At 35.2% G+C, this 27939-nt stretch overlaps 1 protein-coding gene across 2 annotated transcripts in view; it reads left to right on the forward strand.

The window, feature by feature from the left end:
• Window positions 1-10155: 10155 nt before the first annotated feature.
• Window positions 10156-27939, forward strand: part of LOC143917865 (inactive hydroxysteroid dehydrogenase-like protein 1) — a 31050-nt gene continuing 13266 nt past the window's right edge. For both annotated transcript variants that reach the window (XM_077439474.1, XM_077439475.1), the window contains exon 1: window positions 10156-10448. In XM_077439474.1, the coding sequence (XP_077295600.1) occupies window positions 10274-10448 (175 nt within the window). In that variant the 5' untranslated portion in view covers window positions 10156-10273. The remainder of the gene's footprint in view (window positions 10449-27939) is intronic.

Genomic DNA, 27939 nt, shown 5'->3' on the forward strand with positions numbered 1-27939 from the left:
TTTGGTCTAATCCGCATCCATCATTGAGAATCCTTTGCATCCTGACCCTACATACATTTACAAATATGTTGGAAAACAAATAGGACAGGTTTTTTTAGTACATACATACATACATACTTACATATGTATATAGAGGAAACTGCATGACTTAATCGAGGAATCTCGTGTCTCAAAAATGACGCGCTTGTACAGTACTTATCGATAGCAGTATATGATTTAATTTGATAACTACTATTTCTTACTCTACTCTGAGTAGTATGTACTTACTCTGAGTAGCTTTCTGAAAAAGAATGTCGTATTTCAATTATTTCTACCTGAAGGCATTTAGTACATATCTATTAAATTCATTCCTTTGCTAAATAACTACGCTATTTTTATTGAGCAACATTATGTATTTCATATATCGTAAATTATGAGACTACTTTTGAAATTTTTCTCAAGTAGTTTAGTATAGAGCGGGTGTTTTTTAAGATATGCTAGAAGATTCATATATGAACCGTTATATTTGAAAGTCCAATTTTCAGTTCCAAGAACAATCCAGTGGTGTCACCCTAATGGTTCCCGGAAACCCGTTGTTAAAAATCAAAAATTTCCGGAAACCCGTTATTTAATCTAAAAATTCATATATTTTTTGACAAAAATGATACAAATCTTGAAAATTTAATGAACTTTGATGTAATAGTGCTTTGGACGAAAAAACATGTATGTTTATATGTATATTTTTTTTTTATTTGAAAAAAAATTGGAAACCCGTTTTTCTAAAATTGGGGTGACACCACTGAAGAACACTATTTCTGTTTGACTTAATTCACAAATTGTTATCACTTATTTTAATTTGATATGTCCAAAATTTCGAAAAATCAGAATAAACGTATTACCAGAGAGATGTAATAAGAATAGAGGGGCCCTTACGAATAAATAATTGTTGTCAATTTTACGCGGTACGTCTCTATAAATACGCTACATCGCATGGAATAAAATCGGTTCAATTTACTTTAAAAATGTATCCCATGTTGTTTATTGTGTGTTTTGAATGTATTGTGCAATTTTTACTGATGCTTGCCCATCTTGCGAGTAATATAAATAAACAGAGAACTAAATATTGTTAAAAGTAAAACATATTTAATGTTTTGTGAAATATTTCTCGAAATTAAGAAAAGTAGACTTATGCCACTTTCAAATACAACGGCTCATATTGCATGTATAGTTCGTATGGAACTAATTCATTCATTATGCAATACTGAGTATGATTCTTATTCTTTTCTCAGCCAAATATCGTGGTCTTATGGAATGTCCTGGGGCAAGCTGACGACAGCGCTCAATCAGACGAATGGTTATTTGCATTCAACTTATAATGTAATATTGAACGATCATAATTACGCAATTTTGTGTTTTCGACAGCTTTTTCCTCGAAGAAGTAAAAAAAATGTCAGTAAACACAAAAAGGCTTGAATGAAATTACCTCACCGTATTTCATTATTTACAATACTTAAATTTATATTCTTTTATTTTCTATTGAAATATATAAGAAATTTCAATTTCTAAAAAAATAATACAAAATAAGATTAAATTAAATTATAAAATGAAAGGCCAAAGTGTTATTTTATTTTATTTTACATAGATATATTCCAGGAAGGCCTAACAGGTAGACTCCAATGCGCTTTTCCTAGATAATTAATTACAAACATTGCAGCATTTTTTTACTGGCTGAAAAATATGAAATTAAAATTTAATTAATTAAATAATTAATCCATAGAGACATCTATAGATTTAGACTATGTATATAAATCAAATTCCGATATTTGTGACGGCGGGTAGGATGATTTTTGCCAATTTGATGGAGGAACCGTTTCAACAATGAAATCAATTCAGTGGGCAAACTCTGATAAGAAACGATCGACTTGGAGTCACAAATATCCAAGTCTGGCCAGCAGTATTAACGATTAGCACGGGATCGAACCCGGTAACCTCTCAGGGCTAAAAATAAACGCAACCACCAAGTCATACTCCTGGATATGTACTTTTGCGTTTTAAAATTTCCAAAGTTGGACTTATATCTACATAGGTCTACGATTAAATTTATATTTTCCCCAGATATGTATGTGATAGTTCGAAAAGTAGCTCTGACTTATATACTAACTAGCTGTATTACCCGGCTTCGCTCAGTGTTTATAATATAAACCGCTTAAACATGACTAAGCTAATTTAATTAAAAAAAAAAAAAAAATTTAAAAAATTTAAATAATAAAAAAAAAATAAATAAAAAAAAAAAATCAAAATTTTTTTTTTAAAAAATCAAAAAAAAAAAATCAAATTTTTTTTTTTGCCTTCTAGGGCTTCGCCCTCGGCGCCCCCCTGAGCCTTTGCCTTCTAGGGCTTCACCCCTCCACGCCCCATGAGCAATTGCCGTTTAGGGCTTCGCCCCCATGATCAGTTGCCTTTTAGGGCTTCGCCCCTCCGCGCCCCCATGATTAATTGCCGTCTAGGGCTTTGCCCCCCTAAGTTAATGCCTACTAGGGCTTCGCCCCTCCGCGCCCCCATGATAAAATGCCGTCAAGGGCTTCGCCCCCCATGATAAGTTGCCGTTTAGGGCTTCGCCTCATAAGGCTGCGCCCCCTTGCGCCCCCTTCGGGGCCCCATGCGGCTAAGCTCCATAAGGCGGGGCCTATAAGGCGGCGCCCCATAAGGCGGCGCCCCATAAGGTTGCGCCCCATAAGGCAGCGCCCCATAAGGCTGCGCCCCATAAGACTGCGCCCCATAAGGCTACGCCCCATGAGGCTGCGCCCCCCTGCGCCCCATGAGGCTGCGCCCTCCTGCGCCCCCTTCGGGGCCCCATGGGGCTACGCCCCTTTTGGGGCACCATGGGGCCCACGAGGCTGCGCTCCCTTTGGGGCCCCATGGGGCTGCGCCCCATGAGGCTGCGCCCCCTTGCGCCCCATGAGGCCCCATGCGGCTAAGCTCCATAAGGCGGCGCCCCATAAGGCGGCGCCCCATAAGGCTGCGCTCCTAAGGCTGCGCCCCATAAGACAGCGCCCCATAATGCTGCGCCCCATAAGGCGGCGCCCCATAAGGCAGCGCCCCATAAGGCGGCGCCCCATGAGGCTGCGCCCCCTGCGCCCCCTTCGGGGCCCCATGGGGCTGCGCCCCATGAGGCTGCGCCCCCTTTGGGGCCCAATGAGGCTGCGCCCCCTTCGGGGCCCCATGGGGCTACGCCCCATGAGGCTGCGCCCCCTTTGGGGCCCCATGGGGCTATGCCCCATGAGGCTGCGCCCCCTTTGGGGCCCCATGGGGCTGCGCCCCATGAGGCTGCGCCCCCTTCGGGGCCTCATGCGGCTAAGCTCCATAAGGCGGCACCCCATAAGACTGCGCCCCTAAGGCTGCGCCCCATAAGACAGCGCCCCATAAGGCTGCGCCCCATAAGACTGCGCCCCATAAAGTTGCGCCCCATAAGGTTGCGCCCCATAAGGCTGCGGCCGATAAGGCTGTGCCCCATAAAGCTGCGCCCCCTTTTGAGCCCCATGGGGCTGCACCCCATGAGGCTGCGCCCCATTCGGGGCCCCACGGGGCTGCGCCCCTTGTGGCGCCCCTGGCGGGGCCCCATGAAGCTACTCGCCTTGCGCCCCCGCGGGGTGAATCCATTGAATCGAAAAAAACAAATCAGCGCCCCATAAGACAGCGCCCCATAAGGCTGCGCCCCATAAGACTGCGCCCCATAAGGTTGCGCCCCATAAGGCTGCGGCCGATAAGGCTGTGCCCCATAAAGCTGCGCCCCCTTTTGAGCCCCATGGGGCTGCGCCCCATAAGGCTGCGCCCTCCGGGCCCCCTTCGGGGCCCCACGGGGCTGCGCCCCTTGTGGCGCCCCTAGCGGGGCCCCATGAAGCTACTCGCCTTGCGCCCCCGCGGGGGTGAATCCATTGAAACGAAAAAAACAAATCGGCGCCCATGGATCGAAAAAAAAAAATCGAATCACGTGTTCGAAGACGTCACCGATCTACGGACGACGACGATGACCAAGGATACATACAAAGTCTCTTTCCAAATTATAGATTAGATATATTGCTTTTATGAATGCATTTAGAGTTTGAAGATTTTTGGCCTATGACCCAGAAACGTTTGTTTGCATACAAATGGAGTAATTACTCACAGTGGTATTATTTGGATTATCGCAAAAAGAGCATGTGAATAATGATTTTTCTTAGCTTAGAAGCATTTCCACAAAAACTTTATTCGGAACATTGATGCTCTATGTGCATAGTAGGAAATAATTTCACCCTCTACGAAACTGACAGGGATTTTCAAAACCACAATTCAGTCTACATATGTACATATAATTGTATGCACTTCATATAGGCATTTCTTAGTGTTTAGTTTAATACTTTAATAGCACCAAGTTTTAGAATTCGACCGATACATATGTATATACCCAAGAATGTTGTCGAGCATACTTGTAAGGTTGAGCCACACTTTAATTGAATGAATTAAAAAAAGTGTAGCGGGTGAGTAATACTATTTTCTACTATTCAACCACCACTTGCATACAAGTTACGAAGCGTTTTAGTTGAGTGCTTTAGTTAATGAGGATCAGTTACGTTTTATGTAATAGTTTATTTAGACATGACTACTTAGATTTTGGCCAATTTGATTATGTATTATACATTTCATCTGCAAATATATACCATACTGTTTTAAAACACATTGTTACGTACGCCGCGGATTGAGCGAATTGCACTTAGACCAACGGATATCTGTTATCGGATTAACTAAATGCATGCACTTACTTCCAAGGATTATATCTGGACTCTAAGTGCATTTAGGCTAAACAATGACCGTTATTAGGCTTTTCTCAGAATCGGTACGGGGAGACCCAATGTCGTGGAAATACATATCCGAATACGTGACTATACAACAGGTAAACAGATTAGGCGTCCTGAGAGATCTACCCTTTATAAGGCGGTACGTAGGCGATATCATGTCATTCTGGACTGAACACTGGCAATACGTGTAACTCCTTAATCATCAATAAATGCTGTGATACGACTGTTGGCCTTTTACTTGGATCCTCCACCCACCCCTACGCAACAATATATATATATTAAATAAACTTTATGAAGTTTATTTTTAAATAATGAAATATTGTTAACACAAGATATTGTTGGATTTAAATGGGGAATCTGCATTTTGAATGTTCTCTTCTTTCTTTATTTATTAACTCTTTAGTACTTTTTTTAAAGCCCCATCGACCATCATCAATAACTTAGAAATCTTTAATTTAATTTCACGTATTCGTTCATTTGTCCAGGATTATTTTGACGATATAATATCGTAAAAGAGTAAAATTATTACATAAGAAAATGAAAAATTGAGACACGGATGTGAGACGTGGACTCTGAAGACCGGGATGATCAGCCGCATCGAAGCTTTTGAGATGTGGGTCTACAGGCGTATGCTGAAGATCATGTGGACCAAAAAATATCAAATGAAGCTGTCCTCGGCATGATGGGGAGAGGTAGGGTACTTGTTTCTGTCATCAAGCGGAGAAAGATGGAGTACCTCGGACACATGATACGGGTTCCAAAATACGAATTTCTCCGTTTGATGACCATGGGGAAAATAGAAGAGAAGAAATGGATTGGCAGGAAAAAGTTGTCTTGGCTTCGAAATATGCGCATGTGGACCGATATGAGCACCGAAGGACTGTTTCGAGCCGCTGAAGACCGATGCGAATATCTTCAAATAATCGACGAGGTGGTCGCCAACTTCCGGATGCGAACAGGGCATTAAGTAAAGCTCGCTTTGAAGGTCAAGGAATTTGACCCTTAAAGCCCTCAACATTAGGCCACCACCCCCCCAAACGAATACAGTTTAAAGCTCTGACCGCACTATGCGTCTGCGACACGAACGGCAGCGTGCGGCCAAACATTGTTTGTATGAAACTGTATGAGATATAACCAGTGGCGGCTCGTCCATACGCACTGCGGAACTGCAGCACCCCCAAGCAAATTGAGAAAAATGTAATATCATAATATACATAAATTTATGTATATTATATGAAAATATCAATACAATTTAAGCGTGTATTAAGCTCGCCCGCACACCGATACATCCAATAATGATCATACACCGCGGTACTAATATTAGAAAGTGAGGCATCGTTTATGATTTTGGGCAGTACGGTTTTCGATGGAATATGCTCGAGTGGGCGAAAGAGGGGCGCGGGGAGGGCGCTCGCAGCCAGAAGCTTGGTCTCGTACTGCCACTCCCGACAGTATTTCGTATTGCGTCGTATGTGCACGCCTGACACCTGTCACTTTTTCTCATTCCTTCTGCTTTCGCTTTAAAAGTACAGAAAGAAAATGGCAATGGAAGATCTACTACTAACCGTTGAATCATATCCAATCCTAGACAAAGAAAAGCTTCAGAATGAATTAAAAGTGTTTTACTCAAGGAAAGAAATGCACAGCTTTAATGATTTATGAACATAGTTAAATTTATTTCTGCAAACAATTTATGCAAAGTTCTTTAGGAAATAAGAAAACTAATTCAAATTCTGTTCACAACTCCAATGACTACCGCTGAGCCAGAACGGTGTTTTTTGTCAATATAAAGAATACAGACATATATAAGAAACGATTGACAGCTCGGATTGATTGTTCAGGAAAGATTGACGGCTTTCCCTATGCTGTCAATTGAAGTAAAAAAATGATCATGAACAATGAAAAATTAACGAAAAGGTGAAATACCTTTTTTGAATTGGATAGTTTTAATGATTTATTAACGTTGTTAAAATTTATTTCTGCAAGCTGTGTTTTTTGACGGTGTTTTTTGTTAATAAAAAGAATAGAGACATATAAAGACCATTGTGGCGCATTAGGTTCTTCCACAAGTAATGCCACAATGGTCCAAAACTAACTAACTATAAATAACTATAAGAAACACAATGGTTCAAGAAAGATTGACGGCTTTGTCTATGTTGTCAATTGAAAAAAAAAATGATTATGAATAATGAAAAATTTAACGAAAAGGTAGTTGACCTTTTTTCAAGGAAAAGAGACAGAAGAATCAATTTTATAATGGAATAAAAATACATTTAATGTTTAATTTTAATAATTTTGATGTTAATAGCAAAACGTAATCTAAATAAACATTTTTTTTTATTTTTGTTCAACCGCAGCACCCCCAGATATCTTATCCACGAGCCGCCACTGGATATAACACACTACGCGTGACGCGACGTAGTGTGTTATATCTCATACAATTTCATACAAACAATATTTGGCCGCACGCTGCCGTTCGTGTCGCAGACGCAATAGTGCGGTCAGACCTTAAGAGACTCTTTCGTCGGAGAACGAGACGGTTGTTCATGAATATCGCACAAGAACAACGGCACATCACTGTTCTAATAAAAAAAAACCACACTGTACATAACCAAGTACAAAATAAACAACAACGCATGAACACATAAAGCGCGCATGCGTTAGGAATTAATACCTGAAATGTGCCGTGCGAATGCACGTACACCTCAAGTAAACATACATGTAAGTATGTATATGCGTGCATTAAGGGCATTAAGAGGGCTGTATACCCGGAACCTTATTTTTTTTGCCGTTCCTTTCTTCGATATATATATATATATATGTACATATATTAAGTGAATCTATATAGTGAATGCGACAATATACATATATCATCAAAATATATATTGAGTGAATGCGATAGTTGCGCTTCGACCAGATAATACCTATTTTAAATCGGAAAAAAGGGAGGTTTCGTATTCTCCAGTTTTCTCATCCGAAACTGGACCAATTTAAATAAAAAATTCATCATCGATATGAGAAAAATATTTTCTATGTTTTTGTGCTCGTATTTTTTTTTAAATCAACCGTTAAATAAGCACGCTGGACTCTTTTCGTGGGTGTAAAAAAAGAGCCGATTTTATAGATGCTTGGCGGCTCCTAGCTCATATAAAAAATAACTAATCAAAAAAATAAAACCACAGAAACATGCCTATGGTGAATATCCATAGCACATTAAAAAATAAGTTCTCTAGTGCCATAATTGAGGAAGGGAAAAGTGTAATAAGTTTGTATGGACAAGGCGCTGGTGTCCAGCCCTTTTAATAGATAAAATCTAATGAGTAAACACATTAAATTAACTTATAGGATGAAAGACTTAAGTGTTATTTTATTTTATTTTACATAGATATATACCAGGAAGGCCTAACAGGTAGACCCCAATGCGCCTTCCTAGACAATTAATTACAAACATTGCAGAATTTTTATTACATAAATCGCTGTATATCGAGAGGTTTAATAATAAGAAATTAACAATTAATTAATTAAAAATTAATCCATAGAGATAAAAATAAAACCACAGAAAAATGCCTATGGTGGATATCCATAGCATATTAAAAAATAAATTCTCTAGTGCCATAATTGAGGAAGGGAGTATAGAATACGAAGTAATACAAATAAAAGATAAAATACTCGACTCTAGATTCCAATATTCATTTTGAACAGAAAATTAACAGATTTTGAGAAATCGACCGAACAACACCAAGATATAGAAAAATCGCGCGATTTAAAAAACACATATCTCCGAATCTCGAGCCAATCAACACTTTTTATTACCAGATTCGTGTTCACTAGGCATAGATCTATAAGAAAAGTCATATCCCGTCTCTGAAACATTTTAAAAGTCGTCATTTGTCGAACAGTGTTATAGGTAGATTTAAAAAAGTAAAAACTGCAGGAGATGTTTTCCATAGAGGTGTTCAAATATACAATACCCTTCCTGAGAGCATTAGAGATGCTAGTAACATTAGTGCTTTCTTAAATTTAATAAAATGCTAAGTTTGGAATTATATTATATTATTTTAGGATTTCTAATTAGAATTTTGTTAATTTTGTTAAATATGTTATATTATAGTTGTTAGTTTTAGTTTAAAATTATTGTTAGTTGTCAAATTGAGAAATAATTCAATAGCAATTTGCTATTTAATAATAATAATTTATTTATTTATTTAATAGTTTTGGACCATTGTGGCATTACAGGAAGAACCTAATGCGCCACAATGGCCTACATTTGAAAAAGATATAAAAACATGATATAAAAACAAGTAAACTGTAAATAAAGGAAAAAAGCAAAAGCAGAAAACATGGTAAAATAAAATAATAAAAAAAAGTAACAAAAGGAAAATAATACATCATTCAGAGAGAAAAAAAATAACAAAAGTGTAAAAATTAAAAATAAAATCCATAAATCCCATTCTTTGTTTACACTGAACAAAATTAAAATAGTATATAAAAATATACAAAGGAGAAAGAAAAAGTAAAATAAAATAAAACAAAATATAAATAAAAATAAAATCACAGCGAGGCCCAAATGGAAGAGAGTAGATTAAGATTCCACTCATTCATCACATTCAAATTAAGAAAGTAATGATGAGCGCAGGTTACCAGATAAATATTTTAAAATAATATCCGATAATCTACGCTCCCCAAGGTGGAAAATATCACATTCAGGGACAGCAGCAACGATTTCATTGAGAAGTCGAATAGCTCTTGGAATAGGAGCCATTCGAAAAAGAACTGTGCGAGCAGCAGGTACAACCATCAAATGATGATGTCTTCCACGCACATAATTATTAGGGACATAAAGTCCCAACTGTTCCAGCACCGTTGTTGCATGACGTATTACCACGCAATAGCTGGAGAACGAAACGAATTAACGAGAAGTTTCTCCGAAGTTCAAGGGAATTATACCCAAGCATGCCCAAAAGGAAAGGAGTAGGATAGAGATATGGGTAGTACCCATACTCTTTCTTATAAAGAAAACGAAGAAATGCTTTTTGCACTTTTTCTATAATAAGAGAGTAGTTTGCTTCATGCGGATTCCACACAATTGCATTATACTCAAGCTTACTTCTAACAAGTGAGTTAAAAAGCAAGCGAGAAGACAAGGGGTTGGAGAATGATCTAAATGATAATAAATAAATAAATAAAAATCAATTTGGCTCATTTGAGTACTGCCGCTAAAACAACAAAAACTTCTGTCTCGCTGATAAGAGGTATCGTCCTCGAGAGGAGCCAGTCGACCGTCCGGCAAAGAGTGAAAGTGTTGTTACGACAAATGGACAGTACAGTAGTAGCAGTCGGCACTGTAGTGACGACCGTCGAAGTGGTCGTATCGCGTTCGCTGTTACCCAATACCATAATGTTGTTAGTGACATAGTGTAGTCTTCCAAACTGACTGGGTCTAGTTAGGTGTCGGCAATATGTTTTTGTTCTGGTTGGTGGTGGCTGTGCTGTGCCTCATTGGGGTGTTGGCTCTGGTTTACAAGATTGTGGACACTTTCTGGTCTTTGGCACAGCTGACCAGGGCTCATCTGAAGCCATACTTTCAACCTGGAGAGGAGTTGAGCCTCGTCAAAAAGTATGGACCGTGGGCTGGTGAGTTTGCCAAACTAGTGTAGTAGTTCCTTTCAGTGTTTACATGAACGTGACACAAAACTTTTTTTAGATAATACGCGAGCTAATCAGTCAATGCCTGTTATCATGCTCGTTGATACACTTTGGATTCATTACTATCATATTTAATTAATTCAATTGACGGAATTTTATCAATTTTAAAGCGATAGTTTTTTTTATGGAAGTTTGTATTTAAAACTGTATATAAATATTTGTTTTGTTGAATAAAATTTTCTGTCAAAATTTAATTTTAAATTAATAATGTATATATGTATGTAACTTGCCGAGTTGCCATTCTTAGATCGGTTTTAATTGAGTGATTTACATACATGTGCATATGTACATATATTCAAGATATGACATTGTCTTAAGAAGACTTAAGTGGCCAGGATGCTTTAGCCCACAAAAATGGTTTACTATTGTCAACCTTTTTTTTGCTCTCTTTCTTTATATGACAATAGTAATTGTCAAAGGCCGGATAACCAAGGTGCCGTCTTGAAAAAAAACGGACCCAGAGGGTGCTGTGTATTTTTCATTGCATTGTTAAAGGTTCGCCGAACGCTTTTTTTTTGGACTCAAGCTTTGTAAATAGAGCTAAACTGCCCCGATTCCTGGAAAAAGCACTGTGTCTATCCGGTGTCTAGTAATTGACAATAGTGAACCATTTTGTGTGGGTTAAAGCATCCTGGCCGCCTATGGGCGAAATCACACAGGGAAGAGCGGCACGTCGTGTGCTTGGCTCCCCACTGTGGGGGCTCTCCTACATTTATTCAAATATGCGATACACCGTTATCGATAAATACAAAGATAAAATTGTATTGGTGATTTTGGGACGGTGTGTGTTAGGCGTGCCTTGAATATGTGCAAGGCATGCCACATTATTTCGCATGTTTAAATGTTTCTAATAAACCATGTGCTACATTCCTCTCTGTGTGTTTTTGCCCTCATGAGAGGAAGGGAAGAAACGTCATTGATAACAGATTCGGTAGCAGTTAGTCCCTTGGAATTATTAGAGCACCTTCTCATATAATGTCATGTCGTGTCCCGTTGCGCTAGTATGCACGTACAAGGTCAAGAAATAAGTCCGTGCATTGATTTAGAATATTTGAGAGTGAATTTTTTATATTTTTAGGAATTATCTTATGACAAGAGTAGTGGACATAGTGGAGGGAGTAAAAAATTGAAATAGCGAGTCACGTAGCTAGAAAAATGGACGAAAGGTGGACAAAGAAAGTGCTAGAATGGTACCCAAGAGAATGTAAAAAGGTAAAAGTAAGACTGAAAGGAAGATGGATAAACGAAATTAGGATAGTGTGTAGGGTTAGATGGATGGGAGTTGCGCAAAACAGAGTCGAGTGTAAGGGCGAAAATACACTGAGTGGTACGTGATACGTGTTTTTTTAGATACTTTTAAACGTGCCAAAAAACGCAGCACCTCTAGTCTATATACATGGCACACAGTCCCAAAATTCACCCCCTGGATTTTTTTCGGTGATATTTTATCCTTGTATTTACCCTTGCTTGACAGTGATCGATAACGGTGAATCCCATATTTGAAGAAATGTGGAAGAAACTTGTCGGTTGCATATGGATATGTATGTATACACGAGTGACCCCTCAAACATATGCATTATGCACGTGCAATTACACCCCAATTCGGTTTGGGGAACATCCACTGTTTACGATCATGGAACACCCACTGTTAACAAACCAGGGACGTGGCGACCCATACCTAGGGTTGTCAGATTTCATGCAAATCAAACCGGGACACCCCCCCCACAAAAAAAAAATCAGTTCTTTGACTTTTCTCTAGATATATTTGCAATCGAAGTAATAATATTTAGAAAATATCTGTAGTTTTTTTTTTCTCTTCTATTTTTAATGGGTCTACGTGACGAGCCAGAATGTTAAATTACAGAAAACAAAAATATCGGAAGACAAATATAGAAAATCGAAAGATTAGAAAATCGAAAGATTAAGTCGAAAGATGAAAATAAAGGGTGCATGGTAAACGGTACATACTCACTTAATTTGCGCGAGCAGGGTACAACAGGAACAAGAGGAACAGGCTTTTCCTCCCGTATTCTGCGCGCGCACATTAATACGGGAGGAAAAGCCTGTTACTCTTGTTCCTGTTGTACCCTGCTCGCGCAAATTAAGTGAGTATGTACATGAGTATGTACCGTTTACCATGCACTCTTTTTTTTGATATTTCGACTTAAGATCTTTCGATTTTCGATCTTTGCCTTCCGATATTTGTGTTTTCTGTAATTTAACATTCTGGCTCGTCACAGAGACCGATTTTTAATATACATATGTAAATGAAAAGTGCTACAATTACAATGAAGAAACCAAAGAGACTTCACTGAGAGGATTAGTGAAAAAAATCTAATAAGGTTTTTGGTGCTTTTTCTTCAGCTAAAATAAGCCTCAAATAGCTTTAGAGTGCGTTCTATTGCAGGTAATAGTGATAGCCACCTAGTTTTTGAATGTGAGAGTAGATTTTTATATTCAATATTAGCAAAATCACAGAAATATTTTAATCTTTGTGTTCTGACGGTGTCTATTCCGCGTCTGCGTGTGATGAATCAATCACACGCAGATGCGGAAGATTGATTCATCAAGAGTGTGAGAAAGTTATCGATCCAAGATAGATTGATTGATGCCTGATACACATTTTTTGTCTCCCTTCTACACATAATTCTCCAGAAAGTATAAGACGGAGACAAATAGTTCATTGTTGAATATTGCTGCAGTTTTTACCAGACTGTCTGGTCCCGACATCGACTATCCGTTTATAGTTTATGTTAATTCTGAGCTAAAAACTTCTGCAGGAATTTAAAAAGTAGTAAACCGGGACATTTGGGCGTCCCGAGAGGTTTGTTCGGGACACCGGGACACGAGACTTAAAACTGGTGACAATCCCAATTAATCGGGACGCCTGACAAGCCTACCCATACCACTCAGTGTGTTTTCGCCCTAAGGGTGTTGAAGAGGCTTTCATCCAGCAGTGGATAGTAAATGACTTGCTCTGAATAGGTAGGAAGACAAAAAGGTCAAACCTCATATTGATATTGAGGAAACTCAACTAATTATCTTTAGCGTAAGCTAAAGAAGGTAATAAGCTTTACTCACACCACCTACATACTTTGAATGTGTATTTATTTATTTATTTTAACTTTAATTTATACCAGGAAGGCCTAACAGGTAGCCCCAACGCATCTTTCTGGCCAGAAACACTGTTAATTTGATTCAAATATTATTAGTTATTATACAAAGTACATAAATACATATCAATTAATATCCACAGAGATATCTATGGTGAAATTCGTACGTTTGCAACATTTTAAACAATTCAGCGAAATTCAGTAAATATATATCAATTCACATCCACAGAGACATTTATGGTCAAATTTGTAAATTTGCAGCATGTTTATACAATTTAGCTAAATTCGAGATTGCTGAATACTCGAGATTTAGCAAGAAAATGGGTAAGGCTGCCAACTTATTGGAACCGTTTCAATGAAAATCAGATAAATTGGCAAACTCTGATTGGAAACGATCAATCTGGAGTCACAAATACAAGGTCTGGCCAGCAGAAACCAGTGGGATTTGAACCAGTGACCACTCTGTTCAAAGCATTATATGCTAACCACTAGTATATTCTGCTGGTTCTATGTACATATACATACATATGTACATATGTAGCATCAACGATTCTCTATAATTTTTCATAACTCGTATACATATGTACTTATAATAAGTAGTTGATAATTATAAAAAAAAATAATAAATAATAATATTTGCGGCTAACGCAGCATTTTAAATTGGTCGATTAATCGAAATGCAAAATACAAATTCATCTGTATTTCCAAGTTCAGACACAGCTTTGTTCAACGAGTATCTGTAAGCTTTCCAATATTCAATTCATTTCAAAATACCAACACAACTCAAAAACCGTCACATCCAAGGCCTTCACTATTGCAAACGAAAATGTACACTGTATTCTCAAAATATACAATCGGCCATGACAAGCTGCATTCGTCTAAACACGATGAGATATCAATACCGTGTAATATAAATGAATAGCATTGTGCGTTAAATGTGCACGTATAAAAAAAGTTTCGACCTTATTCCCAATATCAAATTATCAAATGTCCAAACACTGTTTTTTTAGAATTGGCTGACCCGGCCGTGGTGAAACATTTTGAGAATAGCTCGCAAAAAATGTATATGCATAATTTATAGGCCCGTCCGAAGCATTATTGCCAAATCGGGGCTAATGGGTCGATAGCTTATTGCGTTTGTAATATATTTAAATCGAAGGACCAATGTACATACATACAGTGTAATGTCGAATCAGAGCGATTGTATATCGAAGGTCGGGTTTAAGAGATAAAATATAAAAGAGAGACTGTTTGTCATATACGAACGAAATTTCAATCTAGGATAGGAATACTATAAAAAAGATCAACTCTATTTCCATTCAGTTAAGTCACTTTACAATTGTACAAGTATAAATAGTTTATGGTGGCAAAAGGAATTAAATGACGGTGTTGTTGTAAACACGCTGTGAAATATGACGGGCGGGAAGAAAGTAAAGTAGTAGCCACCAACATGATCAAATTGGTCCCAACTCGCAGGATGGTGACCCAAATTTGACCATGTCCTAGAGCTCCTACAAGTTCATTGTTAATGTACATAGAATATATGTATATTAAATTAGTTTTTTGGTATAATATATGATTAAATTTTAAAATTTGATATTTAGTATTGGAAATTAAATTGAAATCATACAATTTATCAATTGTAATATATTTTAATAACGATTTTAAACTCAAAAGAGGCTCTGATTAAACATTAGTATTATATTTTATATAAAAAATATGACAAATAAATAAAAACATTGTATTTTAACGCTATCTGCATATTTTAAATTGTTTTTTTTTTTGTATTTTCATGAATTTTCCTGTTATTCAAATTTAATTAATAAATTCTCCAACTATTTTTATGCTTTTTAGCTAATTTTAATTCTGTCTACAAAGTATGTGAAAAAAAATCATGAGATTATCATCACCGTGCAATTCTGAATAGAATTATAATTACTCTTGCGATATGTACATATGTAGCTCAATTGAGAAACTGAAACAATGAAATAAATAATTCAGATTCGAATCTCACTGATTCTGAAGTAAATGCTGTCACTTTCAATTCTATTACGGCTTGTTAAAGTTTGGCATCAACCAATCACACAGCTAAATTGGCAATCATCTAGTTCTAAATAGGACTGTATGTCTGATACAATCAGTACAATCGTATTAACCGTTTCTGAACAAAATTATTTTTAATTAAAATAATTTGTATTAAATGTGCTCTCAGAAAGTGTGCAAGCCATTTTGAAATAGCCGTCATTTTTACTTTATTTGATAAATGACTAGATTTTAAAGACTGTGTTGCAAGCTCAATCTTTTTATGGTTTTATATTTTCGTAAGCACAATCTAACCAACGAATATTTTCATTTATTTTAATCGATTAGTTTATTGTGGTTCATAAAAATATTCAGTTTTTACAAATGAGAATATTTAAACAGTACCACAAATCATTTCAGAATGAATCTTATATAGTGCTAATATTATATTATATTCATATAAAAATGCATTTTATATATATGTATGTAGAGTTAATATTATATAATAGACGGACTATTGTCATTGAGATAATAATGTGGAAGTATCCAATCATTACGAATCATGATTACATGAACATGTAGTTGTCAGAAGATTTTTGATTTCAATGATAAAACAGAAGTTTATATTTGTTCATTTTTCTTTACATACATATGAATATTTACCATTTGAATAATATTATGAAGAATTCCGCATCTGTCAATGCATTTAAATAATATTGTTGCGTAGGGGTGGGTGGAGGATCCAAGTAAAACGCCAAAGTCGTTTCACAGCATTTATTGGTGACTAAGGAGATACACACACCGCCAGTGCTCCGTCCAGAATGTCTTGATATCGCCTAAGTACCGCCTTATAACGGATAGGTCGCTCAGGGCATATTCTACGTCCGGTTACTTCCCTATTGTTTAAGCATGTTCCCGGATACGTATTCCCACGACACTAATTCCCACGCTATCGGTCACTTCTGAGAAGGGACCAATACTGGCCAATTCAGTGGCCATTGTTTAGCCTAGTTGCACTTAATCTGGAGATAATCCTTGAAACCAATTATAACGGCCACGCAGTCTCTGGGATACTACTCGGCCTAATCCGATTGCACTTACTCGGCGGTGTACGTAACAATATAATCGATTAAATTGTTTCACTTCCGTAAATTTTGAGGTTCGCGGTCAAACGCCGAAAGTTTGATTTAGCAATAATGGACATTGTTTACTGAAGCCATTAATATATGTATAAGTAATAGAATTGATCTCAAATTGGAAACACCGTTTACTCAAAAGGTTGTTGACATAGTGCATTATCTTTCAAACTGCATTAGTTACTTGACTACTAGCGAATGTTTAATTTTTTTTTGGATGAGTCACAATAAAAATATTACAAATCTTATACAACATTTTTATCGACAAATTATTAAAATACGTCAAGCTTGTATTAAAAGCTTGAGTATATTAAAATACTTCAAGCTTGCTTTGAAATTCAGAAGAATTAAACGGTGATTTCTGTTGGACTCTCGACCTGTGTAGACTCGTCCAACGGAAACCGTTTGACTTCAAAGGGTTAGCGAATTGAATAAACGTGTCACAATCACGAATATTCATAAATATGTACAGTATTTTCTGCATATTTTTAAATATGCATAAGTAGTTGTACGCATAAGTACCGATTGGGCAAATTCATACTGGTTGATCAGTAACGTGCCTTCTCAACGGTTCTGATGACGGTTTTGCAACATCGAAAGTGAGCACTTGTCCAACTGGCTGAAGCAATATCCTTTCATGACAAGATTGGCTCCGATCTGCATCATCGGCACTACTGATCTGCGTCTAGTATACATAATAGCATTGCTAATATTCTATGAATAGCTATAATCGAATTTATGGGATTTTTTGATGTGTATGTAGTTTCTTGTATTGCGAAAACTTGGCTCGTAGAAAAACTAACACGTTCTTTGCAAAAATTATGCATGCTCACGAAAGTTCAGGGTTGCATTGGTATTTTGCTAATTTTGTTATATAAATCAATTCCGATTTAATGTGATGCATACATTTTCGAATCAAGGTTGACGAAATGTTTTGCACGGTATTTTGTCTCATTTTATGTTTGTTTTCGCGTGTCGGTGAACTCCTCGGTCGTTTTTCACTATTTGTTTTAGTTTTAACTGTGTGTACGTACATAGGTAATAATAACTATATGTATATAGGTAATAATAATGCTCAACTTCAGTATTTAAAGGCAAAATATGGTATATTAAATCAAATTATTTTGTTGGAATTTTATATGCTATTTTCGAAATGTCTTATTATATATGTACTTCCTCATTGACTCATTGGCAATATTAAATGTCAGGTTTCACGTGTCAACGTGTTCAATAAGGAATAGTGGTGTCGATATGATGAAATTGTGATTTCTATTTTGACGTTTTGTCTTTATGTGTACGTTTGTGGGTCGTATTATATATACATATCTACATGATAAGTAAACGAGGGTAATATTTTATATCAGTTTTTTCAATGTCAATTTGTTGCTAAAAAGTCACTGACAACTGTTTTCAAAGTTGTTGCAAACTGGCAACTAAATTACAAATAAAAAAACTTGACAGAAATAAGCATTTATATGTATGTCAAATCGAGAGATATATTGCTGTTGGCTTCGGAGAATCTTTTTTTTTTTAAATCTCAAGACCATTTTGATAAAAATTTGAACAAAAACAAAATTATAATCGATAAATACAATAATACATTTAAATAAAACGTTTGGTCTATTTTCTAGTAATACTATGTATAAGCCGTGATAAACGTGGGAGCCGTGGTGTTTCGCGAGCCGAACTTTATATTTTTCACAGAATTATTTTCTGTAAAATTGAATGTCTATTTGTCTGTCTGTCTGTCACGTATAGGCTCCTAAACCACTCAACCGATTACGATGGAACTTTCAGGATTTGTTGTATGCATGTCCAGGAAGATAACTGTGAAAAAAAACGGGAAAAACCTCTTAATAATAATATTCGTAAATACGATTTTACCAACGCGAAAGTTTAAAGCGCCATTGTGTAGTAATAGTCAGCTAGTAATTTATAAAATTTGAATTATTTTTTAAACAAGAAGGGAACGATATATTAATTGTAATTATGAGATGTAATATTAGTGTTGCATATTTTCTATGAACCGCGAGAATCTAAATTCTCCATCTGATTAATTAAAAAAAATTGCACGTGCCAAAGACATGCTTAGGTTGATAGTGGAAGAAGAGAACGTTGTTTATTATATTTCCACTGGCTTTTAGATATTATTTATTAGCATAATGTGTTACCAATACGATTCGTAACTTGTCCCGCCCCAAAAGGATAGTGTCCTAATCATGAAAGAGCGGACCAACTTTGCGCCGTTCATTTGCTCTCTAGCTTTGTAGTACAAAGCTAGAGAGCAAAAAAAAAGGTTCACCATAAAAATTAACAATGTACGGCGTACAATGAACGGCGCAAAGTGACTCCGGTCTCTACTAATCAGCAGAAACCAGCAGACATGATGCTCAACAGCTAAAAAAATTGGTTCACTGTTGTTAATTACTATTGTCAACCATTTTTTTTTGCTCTACTGCTTTCTCGGACAATGGAAAGGTCTATTTTTATTTTATGGGAGCATCCTTACCGCTAATCAGTATTCACTAAAGGACGGAGAGTGATTAGGGAAATATGGTTTTGCTTTTGCTTACTTAAGTTGTTTATTTTCCTTTCTTTCTTTCAGCTCTGTTGTAATGTGTATTATTATTTACCATTGCCTAATCACCCTCCGTCTTTTGATAATCACCATCTACTATACTTGCGACTTACCAGTGGGATAATTGATTTCAGTATGTACAATTCTTGTGTTTAGGAAAAATAGAAATAAGATTAAAAAAATATATATGTTTATATAATATGTATCTGATATTCAGCCGCGGAAGGCTGATTTTTTTCGAAACTTGTAAAATTATAAAATAATATAACTACAAATTTTCTAAAAAGATATTCTCGGTATTTCTTTTAATTGTATGTGCAACTGAAAATTTTGATTTCTTTAAATTTCATTTCCTATTTTGTTAATCAATAAAATTTTTACCAGAACGTACATTTTTTTAAAATAAGAAAATGAAACAAGATAAAAATTAAATATTATATAATATCGTATTTCACAGTTATTTAAAAATAAAAGCACAAATCGATTTTTTTCAGAAACATGTAAAATGAATCATGTAATAAAACATTTAAATGTTTCTTTAAAATGAATAGATATATTTTATGTAAATGTAATATAATATTTTTTTTTTTGAGAAAAAAACTGATTTAGATAAATAAATACAAACAATATCGAAAAACTAAAAAAATCTAAAACGACAGAACGAACGAAAAACACGCGAAACCTACTCATAAAATATTCAATACTTTTTTCTTAAAAATGTAATAATATTATATTCTAAGAATAATATAATAATAAAATAAATTAAGTGTAAAAATATGTATACCGAAAGAAGTTAAAAAAATTAAAAATTTATTGTTATGGCAAATTAAAATTTAAATTAATGATCATAATTAGAGGTAGGATAGCCAAGGTGCCACTCATTGTTCCATTGTTGTAAATCCTTTGTAAATAAAAAGGTTCGGCAAACCTTTAACAATGCATTTACAACATTTGAACAATACGCGGCACCTTCTGGGTCCGGGCTTTAATCATAATAATCGTAAGTGAAATGTAAAGGAGGTTTGTAAAAAAATATATGATATAAGGTAAATAATTGTATAAAATATTATGAATAAAAAAATCATTTATTATCTCCATTAAAAAAGACCGTTCATAATTTCAAAATCAATACAAACACATAGGATTCATTTATTGTTCAAATAATGCAAGTTCGCTTTTTATCATAACGAGTTATATTGAGGTTTGTGTTTGGGCTTAATCAACGTTTCAATTCAACATAACTCCTCTTGCTTTTTTTACAACCGCACAACTGCTTTTGGCAACTTTTTCCAAGTAAAAGTCAGCGTCTTGCATAATATGCCGACCAGTTTCACTTTTTTTTTATTTTGGAAACCGAACTTACATCACTTCGAACAGTTTTTCGATCGTTATCTTTTTGTGTTGAGATCGGATGCAGGGACTTTTCAACAGCCAAGTTCACCGTCCCAGTCATCCGATGGTCCAACAACCGTTCTGGTCACTTTCGCTACCGTTTGACCCAGTAAATGAGTGGCTGTAAGTAGCCAGCTACACGTAGAGTGGACCGGAACACACTGGTACGCCAATGCTGACTGCTGTTGCGTAAAATGATGCAATTGCATTCACTGCACTGCAACATCGATCGTTGTAGCCAAACGTAACTGGCATACTCACCCACTTCTTACAAGTGGCCTTGAACCTGATCAACACCCTTCCGAATCATCTTGCCGAGTGATGATGCCTTGCTCTGATCCTTTTACAAGATGCTGTTCTTACTTGAATCAGCCGTAATTATACATAAGATACTAGTGTTGTTCCCGATGACATTTTTATTTTATTTTTATTTTATTTTACATATATACCAGGAAGGCCTTACAGGTAAATCCCAATGCGCCTCCTGGCCAATTACAAATACAAATACAGCATTTTTATTATAAGTCGTTGAATTGCGAGACACTGAAAAAACTCGCAAATTAACGAGACATCTATGAATTGTACATAAATTTTTATTGTACATCAATCAAATTTTTCAAATAGTGGTGACATAGTAGGTAGGAAGGATTTTTAGCCAATTTTTTTTCCGGGAACCGTTTCAACAATGAAATCAGAGAAAATTGGCAAACTCTGATAGGAAACGATCAACCTGGAGTCACAAATCCAGGTCTGACCAACAGCATACTCTGAAAAATTCATTTTCATTCAGGGATAGAACCCGGCACCTTCTTGACGGTAAGCAGAAGCTTAACGTCCGAGCTATGCTGCTGGCTATACTTTTATACTTTTGGGCATGCTTGGGTATAATTCCCTTGAACTTCGGGGAAATTTCTCATTAATTCCTTTCGTTCACCAGCTACTACGTGGTAATATGTCATGCCCGTTGTTGCTGGAGCAGTTGGGACTATGTGCGTGGTAGACATCATCATTTGATGGCTGTACCTCCTGCTCGCACAGTTCTTTTTCGAATGGCTCCTATTCCAAGAGCTATTCGACTTCTTAATGAAATCGTTGCTGCCGAGACTGAATGTGATATTTTCCACCTTGTGAGCGTAAATTGTCGGATATTACTCTAACCTATTTATCTGGTAGTCTGCGCTCATCATTCTTTTCATGATTGATTGTGATTTATGAATGGAATTTTGATTTATATATTTACTCTAGACGCTTTGCACTCTTTTCACTTGATCCTTTCAATACCAATCCCAAAAATATTTTTTTTTGCAGCGCGTTTATCGTATGTTTAACGGAGAGCTGAATGAGGTTGATCTATTTGGTATTTCCCTACATCAATTCAGGTCTAACATCAAGAGAATCTTGACCGATTGATTCATTTCTTCTCCTATTCTATTTTTCCAATATTTGCAATATTTTTATACTTTAGTTTAGTTATGTAATGTGCTATTTAATCATATTATAGATTTCATTCTTTTCCTTTTCATTTGTTTATTTTGTATTTACCTTTTTCATTTGTTTTATATTTGTAAATTTCAATTTCTTCTTATATTCTATTTTATAACCTTTTCCAAATATTTTAATACTATAGTTTAATTATGCAATGTTCTACATATTTTGTCATGCCTTTATTATTTACTTTTTAATTTGTTTTCCTTATATTTATCTTTTTCATTTTTGTAAAAATCTATTATTGGACTCGGATGTTACATATATTATTTATTTACTATTTGTTTTTTTATACATATCTATGTACATCCTGTCTGTTGATTTTTCAATTAATAAAATAAAATAAAATAAATAATTTAATGTTTATATTTAATTTAATTTTTATATTTAATATGAAAAAAAATGGTAAATGCTACCTACCTACCTAGATAAACACAGTATAAAACATCGATAGAAACATTAATTAATCAAATACATTTTTAATAGATGGCGGTTAATTCTCTGCCAAGCGGAAATATTGGTAACAAAGAGTATATATAGAAGTTTTTTTCTTTTCTTATTGTATTCGTATATACGTTTTGGCAGAGGTTTAGCTGTGACGTACATATATACATATGTATGTTGAATCGAAACTACTATTATAGTACGCCGAGAGTTATCTCAGACAGACAGCCACACGGATACAAAGAGACACATACAGAATAGCGATATTTTATATATAATAGTGTTAAAATATAAAACTGTAGGCGTTTAATCAATTAAAATCTGACCGAAAGTCAAACATATAAGGCTACTGACCACTAAAAATCAAGATTTTGAACGTAATTTTTCTGACCGTTCTTGCAAATTCATCTGGTCTTGATTGTTTCAAGCAAAACATTTGATTGCGGTTTGTAATCAATATCCATATATACATACAATACTTACATTGTATAAACTGTTGACTTAGAGTGACCTGTCATGATAATATGAAATAATTTACGAGTGAAGTTAATACTATATACATATATGCAGTGGCGGACTGGCCATACAAGCGAACATGCCCGATGGCATGTGGGCCCCACTATCTGTTAGAAAATATGGGCCCTCAGTAAAATTAAATAACTTTTTAACTATTTCACGCGTGTAAAAATTTATAGGATATTGCACTTTGGGACCTAAAGTTTGGGTATTTCAACAAAACAAATTTCTTACGATATACACAAACAACTAATACCTGCTTTAACAGCCCAAGGATCGGTTAACTTTTTTTATTAGGCTCGAAATGTAAGTTTCAACATTTGCGTGGGCCCTTTTGCTGGGCCCATTTCTAACCTCAATATTATGTATATACCAATACCTATGTAACAACTACCTACTGAAATAAAAATGGAAATAAACAAATTTCCGTGAATAATATAAACTGAATTACTTAAAACAATTTTGATAGGACGATTCATCATCAACCAGCGATTTAAATTTACTTCATACTTTCAAAATAACATTTGATTATACTTCGACGATATAGTAAGATTTAAATACACAATTTTAAACAGTTTCCGAATATAAAATCTATTCGTAATTTAGACACATCCATGTATATAGAAATATAGGATAGGGGCCCCCTCCCCAAAATCCCGATTTTCGCATGATCACAAAACTTTATCTATTGTTATTACGTACATATGTATGTATGTATGTACATAGATAAAGTGAAAAGACAGTCAGTGGAAATTAAGTTAACCCAAAGGGTTAAGGGCTAAGGGTTGATAGTGTTTTAGTGACTCAGTTTGATGGTCGATTTTTGTTGACCATGTGAAGATTTTTAGAAAAAAATTTTCACCTGCGGCGCTTTTTTCACTTTTTACATAATATTTTTTTATATGTAATTATTCTATCAAAAATAAGCTTATTTTTTTCATATTTTATAACTCAATAAGGTGTATGCAAAGAATATTTTCCATTTTTATTCCGATATAAAAAAGATTTTTTGAAAAAAAATTCAATTTGACCAATCTTTGCCTGCGCCCCCCAAGAAAAAGCTGAAATGACGTCCCTGATTGTTTTCTACCGAAAGTAAAAGCCGCATTCTTTTATGATGCATTCTATTTACCTAGGACAAGGCTTAAAAAGAAATATACAATGTAATTTATGGATCTATTTTGCTTTTGCCATTTTTCTTGTACTTAAATTTGTTTATTCCCATTTTTGAAAAATTTTTTTTTACCCTTGATTTTTAGCGTGGTGGAAAGAAGAAAATTTTGTTATATGGGGGGGGGGGGGACAAATTTTTTTAGCCCTGGGTGGGCCCCCTTTGACTCCTGGCATGCACTAATTTCAGTCCCAGTCCGCCACTGCATATATGAGAGATAATGAGAACCTATAATGCAAATTTTATAAGATACTAGCTTTTTTACCCGGCCTCGCTCGGTATTTGTAATATAAACCGCTTAAACATGACTAATCTAATAGTAAACATTTTATTAAATTTATTTGAATAGTTTTATTTTATATAAATTTATTTGTTTTTTTATTAAATTGACTGCCACGAACAAACAAACATATATAGTAAGTCTCTTATAAAAAATATGTATGTACACCCCCGGGGTCAGTGCCCCCTTGGGCTCCGCCCTCAGCGTCTGCACCCCCTAGGGGGCAAAGCCCTAGGGCTTGTCGACTATTGATTACATACATACATACGAACAAACTTTAGTGTTTTATATGTAAGATAGTGTGAAAAGGAAAAACTTGTAGGCGTTTAAACAATTAAAATCGGACAAAGCGAGAGGGTGGTGGAAAGGAAATACATAACTGTAGGAAGTCCTGGGTATAGGGGGGTTGCAGGAGAGAGACAATTAAAGGCGATCTTAGTTCAAACTTGTACGATTATTGTTCAATATAAGAATACACTTCATCTCGTATCGAGCATGATACATTGACTCGGCCCGCTGACACCTCGACCAATCAGCGTTCACCCGCATCGGCCCGGCAGTTGCGGTACCAACTCTTAACACTATAGCACTCACGTGTACCAACCGTTCAACATAACTCACATTATTATACATCAATTATAATCGTTTATATTAAATAATAATTATACATCCTACATAACTTACCATTAGACGTCAAGATGGTCAAAATTTTAGCATTTTTTAAACGTATCAATTTTTCACCATAGTATTGGCGGAATTGATTTAAATATCAATCGTTGACCAAACTGCGCAAAATGGCGATCGGAAGAATGAAGGAATTTCGCCTGAATCATTAGCGAAGTGAAATATATAAAAGCCTTGTAAAAAGATATGTTGCGTGGTTGGATGCTTTGGTCTATACATGTAAATGTCAAAGTGTCACTTTATAGATTTACAGCTGATTAAAAATTCTTACGCGTGTGTTGTTGAAAGCGTAGAGCTGTTTTATTTTAATGATAATGTTAAAAATAATTCAAACTATCTGAAAATTTGCATACTTACTTTGCAAATCAACGCACGAGGAAGACGATTTTGATGTATGATTACATATATATCTTTATTTTCATATGTACATATACATAATTAATTTTATTAATGCGATTTTTAACTAATAATGACGTAACAACCTAATAGTGTATTGGTTTGATTTGTATGAACTTGGAAATTACCATTTTTTGTATACATGTTCGTTTCAGATTGTATTTATTTATAAAAAGATGACTGTCAACTGACCGGTTGTTACCGGTTTTTTTTTAGTCGTTCATCTACAATACAAGATCAAATACTCAGAAAGAGCATATTTCAATCAACTATTGATTTAAATATCCGGTTTAAAAATAATATACATATGTATAATCATGTTTCCACTAGGATTTGGGAGTATTAATGTATTAATGAAAAATTTGAAGGTGTACACAAATACGTATGGAAATATGCATGCTTGGTATATGTAAATAGAAGATGCTAGATCAAGTCTGATGAATAAACACATTAAATTAAATTATAGGATGAAAGACTTGAGTGTTATTTTATTTTATTTTATTTTACATAGATATATATCAGGAAGGCCTAATAGATAGATCCCAATGGGCCTTCCTGGTCAATTAATTACAAACATTGCAGCATTTTTATTACATAAATCGCTGTATATCGAGAGGTTTAATAATACGAAATTAACAATTAATTAATTAATTAATTAATCCATAGAGACATATACGAATTTAGACTTGTTTACAAGTTTTTACATGTTGTAAATCAAATTCAGATATTTGTGATATAACGGGTAGGATGATTTGTGCCAATTTGATGGAGGAACCGTTTCAACAATGAAATCAGATAAATTGACAAACTCTGATAAGAAACGATTGACTTGGATTCGCAAATACCTAAGTCTGGCCAGTATTAAAGATTAGCATTGGATTGAATCCGGAAACCTCTCGGTGCTAAATATAAACGCAACCATCGAGCCATACTGCTGGCTATGAATGGAACATTTAGTCAGACGAATTGATTAAGTATGTACTGTAAAGGTAAAGACACACAGAGAGGCACGCGGTACGCTAGATATACTCCGGTACGCGAAATCTGTATCGTCGCGTTTCTTAGCAAACATCATCCCCTGTAGTGTTTTCAGTGATATTTTAATCCTTGTATTGATATAAATATGTAGGTTTGACAGTAATAGATAGCAGCGATTCCCATACTTGAAAAAATGTAATAAACAATAAGATATTACTAATTAACAATGACATGAAGACATGCTTGTGTCTCACTTTCGAGTGTGCTATAACCAGTTTTAGGCTTCTCGCGCGAAAAATGGTGCACTAGTGTTAATTTCACAGAAAAACCATACTTTCTTGCTTCGAACACTAATGGAGCGATCTATTTTTATTTGAAAATCATCCGTCCAAAGCCGATCTCTGGTTATTACTATAATTATATTTGTAATAGTCAGAATGTCTGTGTGTTACTTCGGATTTAGAAAGTTCAAGAATGATTGAGTGAAAGATGGACCATAGAATATATTAACCGCAGTCACATAAAATGCAACACTAAATAAAAATGCATTTTTTTTATGCAAGTCCAGCTCCTCTGAGTCCCTCTTTTAAATGGAAAATTAATCTGGTATATATCCTTTCTTATTCCTAGTTTTTCAATGAAAATTGAGTGTGCTTTTTCATACTAATTTGTCTGTATTCGATTTTGATCATTGCACCTTGAAAACTCACACGAAATCGAACTTAAATCTTAGAAAACAATCATATTTATAAGATGCAGCTGTTCAAAAGCCAACACATAAAGGGATAATATTTTTATCACCCTAAAATCGTAAAATCACAAGTGTTGCAAGTGTTTTATGTGACTGCGACTGTACATACATTCGTATATTACATACAGTCTTATGTAATATTTACAGTCTAAATAATAATGAATACATTATAAAGGATGAAGTTTGTTATCTCTTCTTGATTGTTTAGTTATTTGTTATTAATACACTTCCTTAGCTACGGCCCTGTATGTTTTACCGTTATATGAAATTAAACACGTTATAATTTGCATACGGAAGTATCGAAGAAAATATACTATTGAATGATTTTTCACTGTCTTTTAGGAAGTGGCAATAAGGAAATGTGGAATTGTTGATAAATTACTCATGGTAATGATATTAATGGGATGATATCTCCTTAAAATTCAGATAATATTTTTAAAATGACTAAAATTGCACGATCTAAGTATTTACAT

Source organism: Arctopsyche grandis, chromosome 10 (assembly GCF_051622035.1).
Source record: "Arctopsyche grandis isolate Sample6627 chromosome 10, ASM5162203v2, whole genome shotgun sequence".
NCBI classification, from domain to species: domain Eukaryota; kingdom Metazoa; phylum Arthropoda; class Insecta; order Trichoptera; family Hydropsychidae; genus Arctopsyche; species Arctopsyche grandis.